The sequence below is a fragment of the Atractosteus spatula genome, chromosome 8, assembly GCF_055471065.1.
Source record: "Atractosteus spatula isolate fAtrSpa1 chromosome 8, fAtrSpa1.hap1, whole genome shotgun sequence".
NCBI classification, from domain to species: domain Eukaryota; kingdom Metazoa; phylum Chordata; class Actinopteri; order Semionotiformes; family Lepisosteidae; genus Atractosteus; species Atractosteus spatula.
This window is the reverse complement of record NC_142713.1, coordinates 2,609,217-2,617,153: the sequence shown is the minus strand read 5'-3', so window position 1 is coordinate 2,617,153 and position 7,937 is coordinate 2,609,217. Positions and strand designations below refer to the sequence as shown.

Sequence of the window (7,937 nt, the reverse complement as noted above, 5' to 3'; positions counted from 1 at the left end):
GTGTGTGTGAGTCTGTGCTGTGTGCGTGTGTGTGTGAGAGAGTCTGTGCTGTGTGTGTGTGTGTGAGTCTGTGCTGTGTGTGTGAGTCTGTGCTGTGTGCGTGTGTGTGTGTGTGTGTGAGTCTGTGCTGTGTGTGCGTGTCTGTGCTGTGTGTGCGTGTCTGTGCTGTGTGTGTGTGAGAGAGTCTGTGCTGTGTGTGTGCGTGTCTGTGCTGTGTGCGTGTCTGTGCTGTGTGTGTGTGAGAGAGTCTGTGCTGTGTGTGAGAGAGTCTGTGCTGTGTGTGTGTGAGTCTGTGCTGTGTGTGTGTGTGTGTGTGTGAGAGAGTCTGTGCTGTGTGTGTGAGTCTGTGCTGTGTGTGTGTGAGAGAGTCTGTGCTGTGTGTGAGAGAGTCTGTGCTGTGTGTGTGTGAGTCTGTGCTGTGTGTGTGTGCGTGTGTGTGCGTGTGTGTGTGAGAGAGTCTGTGCTGTGTGTGTGTGAGTCTGTGCTGTGTGTGTGAGAGAGTCTGTGCTGTGTGCGTGCGTGTCTGTGCTGTGTGCGTGCGTGTCTGTGCTGTGTGTGTGTGTGTGAGAGAGTCTGTGCTGTGTGTGTGTGAGTCTGTGCTGTGTGTGTGTGCGTGTGTGTGCGTGTGTGTGTGAGAGAGTCTGTGCTGTGTGTGTGTGAGTCTGTGCTGTGTGTGTGTGAGAGAGTCTGTGCTGTGTGCGTGCGTGTCTGTGCTGTGTGCGTGCGTGTCTGTGCTGTGTGTGTGTGTGTGTGAGTCTGTGCTGTGTGTGAGAGAGTCTGTGCTGTGTGTGTGTGAGTCTGTGCTGTGTGCGTGTGTGTGAGAGAGAGTCTGTGCTGTACTGTGTGAGTCTGTGCTGTGTGAGAGAGAGTCTGTGCTGTGTGTGTGTGAGTCTGTGCTGTACTGTGTGAGTCTGTGCTGTGTGCGTGCGTGTCTGTGCTGTGTGCGTGCGTGTCTGTGCTGTGTGTGTGTGAGTCTGTGCTGTGTGCGTGTGTGTGAGAGAGAGTCTGTGCTGTACTGTGTGAGTCTGTGCTGTGTGTGAGAGAGTCTGTGCTGTGTGTGTGTGAGTCTGTGCTGTGTGTGTGTGTGTGTGCTGTGTGCGTGTGAGTCTGTGCTGTGTGTGTGTGTGTGTGTGTGTGTGAGAGAGTCTGTGCTGTGTGTGAGAGAGTCTGTGCTGTGTGTGTGCGAGTCTGTGCTGTGTGTGTGTGTGTGTGTGTGAGTCTGTGCTGTGTGCGTGCGTGTCTGTGCTGTGTGTGCGTGCGTGTCTGTGCTGTGTGTGTGAGAGAGTCTGTGCTGCGTGTGTGCGAGTCTGTGCTGTGTGCGTGCGTGTCTGTGCTGTACTGATCTGTACTGTCCCCGGTACCTTGCTGATCTCGAACCCGAACACCTCCTCGAAGTAGGCCGGCTGGCTGATGAGCAGCAGGTAGAAGGTCCAGCTCCTGCAGAAGTTGGCCACGATGATGGCGTAGACGGGCATGGAGGTGAAGAACTTCCTCCATGGGGTCTTAAATTTCTGCAGAGAAGACGGCCCATGTCATGAGTGTGTGAGTGTGTGAGTGTGAGTGTGTGAGCGTGGCTGTGAGGGTGAGTGTGTGAGTGTGAGTGTGTGAGCGTGGCTGTGAGGGTGAGTGTGTGAGTGAGGCTGTGAGGGTGAGTGTGTGAGTGTGAGTGTGTGAGCGAGGCTGTGAGGGTGAGTGTGAGTGAGGCTGTGAGGGTGAGTGTGTGAGTGTGAGTGTGTGAGCGAGGCTGTGAGGGTGAGTGTGTGAGTGAGGCTGTGTGTGAGCGTGAGTAAGTGTGAGTGAGTGTAAGTGTGCAAGGGTGTGTGAGTGAGAGTGTGTGAGTGTGAGTGTGTGAGTGTGTGAGTGTGAGTGTGTGAGCGTGGCTGTGAGGGTGAGTGTGTGAGTGTGTGAGTGTGTGAGTGTGAGTGTGAGTGTGTGAGTGTGTGAGTGTGTGAGTGAGGCTGTGAGGGTGAGTGTGTGAGTGTGAGTAAGTGTGCAAGGGTGTGTGTGTGTGAGTGTGTGAGTGAGGCTGTGAGGGTGAGTGTGAGTGTGAGTAAGTGTGCAAGGGTGTGTGTGTGTGAGTGTGTGAGTGAGGCTGTGAGGGTGAGTGTGAGTGTGAGTGTGTGAGTGTGTGAGCGAGGCTGTGAGGGTGAGTGTGTGAGTGAGGCTGTGAGGGTGAGTGTGTGAGTGAGGCTGTGAGGGTGAGTGTGAGTGTGAGTAAGTGTGCAAGGGTGTGTGTGTGTGAGTGTGTGATTGTGAGTGTGTGAGTGTGGCTGTGAGGGTGAGTGTGTGAGTGAGGCTGTGAGGGTGAGTGTGAGTGTGAGTAAGTGTGCAAGGGTGTGTGTGTGTGAGTGTGTGATTGTGAGTGTGTGAGTGTGGCTGTGAGGGTGAGTGTGTGAGTGAGGCTGTGAGGGTGAGTGTGTGAGTGAGGCTGTGAGGGTGAGTGTGTGAGTGTGAGTGTGAGTGTGTGAGCGTGGCTGTGAGGGTGAGTGTGTGAGTGAGGCTGTGAGGGTGAGTGTGTGAGTGTGAGTGTGAGTGTGTGAGCGTGGCTGTGAGGGTGAGTGTGTGAGTGAGGCTGTGAGGGTGAGTGTGTGAGTGTGAGTGTGAGTGTGTGAGCGTGGCTGTGAGGGTGAGTGTGTGAGTGAGGCTGTGAGGGTGAGTGTGTGAGTGTGAGTGTGAGTGTGTGAGCGTGGCTGTGAGGGTGAGTGTGTGAGTGAGGCTGTGAGGGTGAGTGTGTGAGTGTGAGTGTGTGAGCGAGGCTGTGAGGGTGAGTGTGAGTGTGAGTAAGTGTGCAAGGGTGTGTGTGTGTGAGTGTGTGATTGTGAGTGTGTGTGAGCGTGAGTAAGTGTGAGTGAGTGTAAGTGTGCAAGGGTGTGTGAGTGAGAGTGTGAGAGTGAGTGAGTGAGTGTGATTCTGAGTGTGTAAGTGAGGGTGTGAGTTTGTGAGTGAGTGTAAGTGAGTGCATGTTAATTTCATTATTTTTATTTGCTTTGGCAACACTGATTGTACCCGTCGGTCATGCTAATAAAGCACCTGGGATTGAACTGAATTGTGTGAGGATGAGTGAGTGTAAGTGTGCAAGGGTGTGAGTGTGCGAGGATGAGTGAGTGTGAGTGAGTGTAAGTGTGCAGGGGTTTGAGTGCGAGTGTGCGAGTGTGTATGGGAGCGTGTTTGAGTGTGAGAGTGAATTAGTGTGAGGATGAGTGAGTGTGTGAGTGTATGTGTGAGCATGCGAGTGTGTGTAAGTTTGAGCATGAGTGTGTGACTGAGTTTGTGTTTGAGTGTGAGAGTGAATTAGTGTGAGGATGAGTGAGTGTGTGAGTGTATGTGTGAGCATGCGAGTGTGTGTAAGTTTGAGCATGAGTGTGTGACTGAGTTTGTGTTTGAGTGTGAGAGTGAATTAGTGTGAATGTATGTGTGAGCATGCGAGTGTGTGTAAGTTTGAGCATGAGTGTGTGACTGAGTTTGTGTTTGAGTGTGAGAGTGAATTAGTGTGAATGTATGTGTGAGCATGCGAGTGTGTGTAAGTTTGAGCATGAGTGTGTGACTGAGTTTGTGTTTGAGTGTGAGAGTGAATTAGTGTGAGTGTATGTGTGAGCATGCGAGTGTGTGTAAGTTTGAGCATGAGTGTGTGACTGAGTTTGTGTTTGAGTGTGAGAGTGAATTAGTGTGAGTGTATGTGTGAGCATGCGAGTGTGTGTAAGTTTGAGCATGAGTGTGTGACTGAGTTTGTGTTTGAGTGTGAGAGTGAATTAGTGTGAGTGTATGTGTGAGCATGCGAGTCTGTGTAAGTTTGAGCATGAGTGTGTGACTGAGTTTGTGTTTGAGTGTGAGAGTGAATTAGTGTGAATGTATGTGTGAGCATGCGAGTGTGTGTAAGTTTGAGCATGAGTGCGTGACTGAGTTTGTGTTTGAGTGTGAGAGAGCATGTGAGTGTGTGTGAGTGTGAATGAGCCTATGAGTGTGTGAGTGTGTCTCCCAGCAGGACAGGTGGACTAAACAGACTGACCATTGTATGAATGAATAAGTGGGTTAAGAGGCTGACCAGAGGCCTGGCCAGTGTACAGGTGGACTATGGGGATGACCAGTGGACAGGTGGACTAAAGGGCTGGCCAGTGGACAGGTGGACTATGAGGCTGGCCAGTGCACAGGTGGACTATGGGGCTGGCCAGTGGACAGGTGGACATGTGGACTATGGGGCCGGCCAGTGGACAGGTGGACAGGTGGACTATGGGGCTGGCCAGTGGACAGGTGGACAGGTGGACTATGGGGCTGGCCAGTGGACAGGTGGACAGATGGACTTTGGGGCTGGCCAGTGGACAGGTGGACAGGTGGACTTTGGGGCTGGCCAGCGGACAGGTGGACTGTGGGGCTGGCCAGTGGACAGGTGGACAGGTGGACTGTGGGGCTGGCCAGTGGACAGGTGGACAGATGGACTTTGGGGCTGGCCAGTGGACAGGTGGACTGTGGGGCTGGCCAGTGGACAGGTGGACAGGTGGACTGTGGGGCTGGCCAGTGGACAGGAGGACTATGGGGCTGGCCAGTGGACAGGTGGACAGGTGGACTGTGGGGCTGGCCAGTGGACAGGAGGACTATGGGGCTGGCCAGTGGACAGGTGGACAGGTGGACTGTGGGGCTGGCCAGTGGACAGGTGGACAGGTGGACTATGGGATGACCAGTGGACAGGAGGACTATGGGGCTGGCCAGCGGACAGGTGGGCTACCTCCCCTACCTGCAGCGGGTTCACCAGGCTGGCCCCCTCGCCGATGCTCTCTTCGATGTACTTGCGCTCTTCCTCGGAGATGGTGGGGTGGGCGGCCGGGCTCTCGTACGACACCAGGATCCAGAACAGGTACCAGAGCACCCCGAAACTCCCTGCGCGGTGAGGGGGATCATTCCAACTGTTAATACAGATGCACTGGCTGGACAGCGCCAGAATAAGATCAGATCACTCTATTGGCCAGATACAGTGTCTTGCATGAGGAATGTGTCTTTTCTCAGACCCCAGCTTGCTCTCCATGAGACACACAGACAGGGAGAGAAGCTGGGGGTCAGAGCGCAGGGTCGGCCATTTATATAGCACCCCTGGAGCAGCTGGGGTGAAGGGCCTCGCTCAGGGGCCCAACGGAGTAGGATTCCTCTGCCGGCCGCGGGATTCGAACCGGCAACCTCCCAGCCACAGGTGCAGACCCTGAGCCACAGAGCCAGCGCACTGCCCCTAGAATGGAGACAGACGCAGCAGCGGACAGTCCCGTGTGGTGAACAAGCCTGTCTCGCTGCCCTGCTCTGCACTGTACAGCGGTGTCCTGCACCACAGCGTGCAGCTCGGCGACGCAGTGGACTCACCGTAGACGTAGAACACGGATGACCACCCGGAGTACTGGACCAGGACCCCCGCCAGCGGCATGGCCACCACCGCCCCCGCGTACGAGCCTGCCGGACAGACGGACACAGAGGGACGCTGTGGGAGCGGACTGGAGCAGCTGCGAACACACAGCTCATGATGGCCATAAAGTCTGGAGTCCTATAGGCGGGTGACGGGCGACACGCGTCAGCGCCCGCGATCAGTTCCCCGTCTCCTCATGGGAGTGGCGATTGGCCGTTGGAGGTCAACACTCCCCTCTGGCTTCCCAGATCCTTCACTGGCTACTGTTCCCTGTTGACCCAGCAGCCGTGTCCCCCTGCAGCTCCCAGCTGACAAACCCCACTGGAGCCCAGCAGGCGTGAGCCTGGCCAGTACCTGGAGGGGAGACTCCTGGGAAAGCTGAGGCTGCTGCTGGGAGAGGTGTGAGTGGGGCCAGCAGGGGGCGCTCACCCTGCGGTCTGTGTGGGTCCTCATGCCCCAGTACAGTGACGGGGACACTAGACTGTAAACAGGCGCCGTCCTTCAGATGAGACGTAAAACCGAGGTCCTGACTCTCTGTGGTCATTAACAATCCCAGGGTGTCTCTCGACAAGAGTAGGGGTGTTACCCCAGTGTCCTGGCCAAATGTCCCCCCTGGCCTTTACCCCTCATGGCCTCCTAAGAACCCCCCTCTCTGAACTGGCTCCATCCCTCTGCTCTCCTCCCCACTGAGAGCTGGTGTGTGTGAGAGGACTGGAGCATCATCCAGGTGGGGCTGCACACTGGTGGGGGTAGTGGGATTCCCCCTGACCTGGAAAGAGCTCGGAGTGGAGGGTCCAGAGAGGCGCTATATAAGTTTTAGGAATAATTACTACATTGGAGCCCTGTTGAGTCCATCTGCCTCCTGCCCAGCTCTTAAACTACGAAGGTCTGATCGTTCAAGGAGTCAATTTTCACCTTTGTAGAAGAACCACAGCCTTCCCCACCTCTGCCTCATGGTGGACAACTCCCAGCTGTAGACATCCACCCTCATCCACTGTCTCAACAGAAACTGCGTTCCCATATAGAGAGCAAGATTCTGACCTTTGACCTAACAGACCTAGAGAGAACAGGGACAGCACCACTCGAGACACAGAGGCATGCCAGTTAGAGAAAGGAGGATAAACTTCCCAGCGCAGCAAACGCGACTTTTTCGTGGTCGAGTCTCTCACCGCAGAACGCCGTTGTAGCCAGTCGGCTTCTCTCCAGGGGCGGAGCCCACTTGCTCCAGATCCCATGGCATGCTGGGTAGGTGACACCCTTTCGTGAGGAAAAAGGTAGACAGCAGTGACATCATCAGAAGAGTTCAGCACGACATCATCGCACGGATTATGACATCAGTAGATTATGGCACAGTCACGATCACGTATACAGTAGTTCAGCACAGCATTACAAACCCAGTAGAGACCATAACACATTTTGTTTATGAATATTTGTTAATCAAGAGCCAATCAACGTCCAGCTCTTTTTACGAAGGATCCCAAGATTTTAGTGTTTAACAACATAGCAAGGTTTGTTCCAAAAAGAGTAACTTCAAATTTACAGTCCGGGTGCATCCATCACATAATTAAAACATGAATTTCTCATTACCACTCCCAGGACATTGTAATTGTCAGCGTTCAGAAACGCTCAATTCCTAGATGTGTCGACATACAGACGTTAGCAACTCGTGAAAGTGATTTGTTGCAAAGTGTTACGACAGGTGCCACATCCAAAAAAAAACCCCAAAACAAAGAAAATTGAAATCCATTTTTAAACCATGTAAAAGCTATTATTAGTGTAAGCAGTGAGACACATGCTACAGCCTAACAGCGCAGGGATATCAGCGTTAAAGTCTGCCCTCGTCAGACAAACTCGAAGCGCTATCATTGTAAGTCCCTGTGGCTTCGATAATCACATACTGTATGGATTAACCTGCAGTCTCAGTGCACTCGCACATACAGTCAGTGTGCTCTTACAGTCTCAAACGTGGCCACGCCAATCGCAAATGCACTTCTGTAAACTCCAATAATCGTCAAGGAATGGTTGCAAAAAAAAAAACCCAAATCTCTAATTCCTCGCTCTTGCGAAGAGTCTCCAGGTTCCTCGCCCCCGAATTCTCCATACCGACAGACCGACAGCAGACAGACGTGACGCCTGCGCTGTTCCTGGGCTGAGTCGCAGTGGGGCGAGATCAGCGGCCGAAGGGGGGTTCACAGAGAGAGTAGAGTAAGCAGCTGTTACTCCAACCTCTTTGATGTTGTTTTTTTTATTAAGCCCTATACAGTGTCTCGCATGAGGAATGTGTCTTCTTGCAGACCCCAGCTCGCTCTCCATGAGACACACAGACAGGGAGAGAGAAGCTGGGGGTCAGAGCGCAGGGTCAGCCGTTTATACAGCACCCCTGGAGCAGCTGGGGTGAAGGGCCTCGCTCAGGGGGCCCCACGGAGGAGGATTCCTCTGCTGGGCCGCGGGATTCGAACCGGCAACCTCCCGGCCACAGGGCACAGGTCCTGAGCCACAGAGCCCACGCCCCGTCCAATCGCACCCACGGCACCAACACAGAGCGAGGACAAAC

General features: G+C 54.0%; 1 protein-coding gene across 1 annotated transcript in view; it reads right to left on the bottom strand.

The window, feature by feature from the left end:
- LOC148829064 (vesicular glutamate transporter 1-like) overlaps window positions 1–7,937 on the bottom strand; it is a 42,886-nt gene that overhangs the window by 8,376 nt on the left and 26,573 nt on the right. Inside the window, exons 5-8 of the mRNA XM_088922718.1 lie at window positions 6,553–6,640; window positions 5,344–5,430; window positions 4,730–4,872; window positions 1,362–1,511 (exon numbers count right to left, since the gene is read on the bottom strand). Coding sequence (XP_088778844.1) covers window positions 1,362–1,511; window positions 4,730–4,872; window positions 5,344–5,430; window positions 6,553–6,640 — 468 coding nt within the window. The remainder of the gene's footprint in view (window positions 1–1,361; window positions 1,512–4,729; window positions 4,873–5,343; window positions 5,431–6,552; window positions 6,641–7,937) is intronic.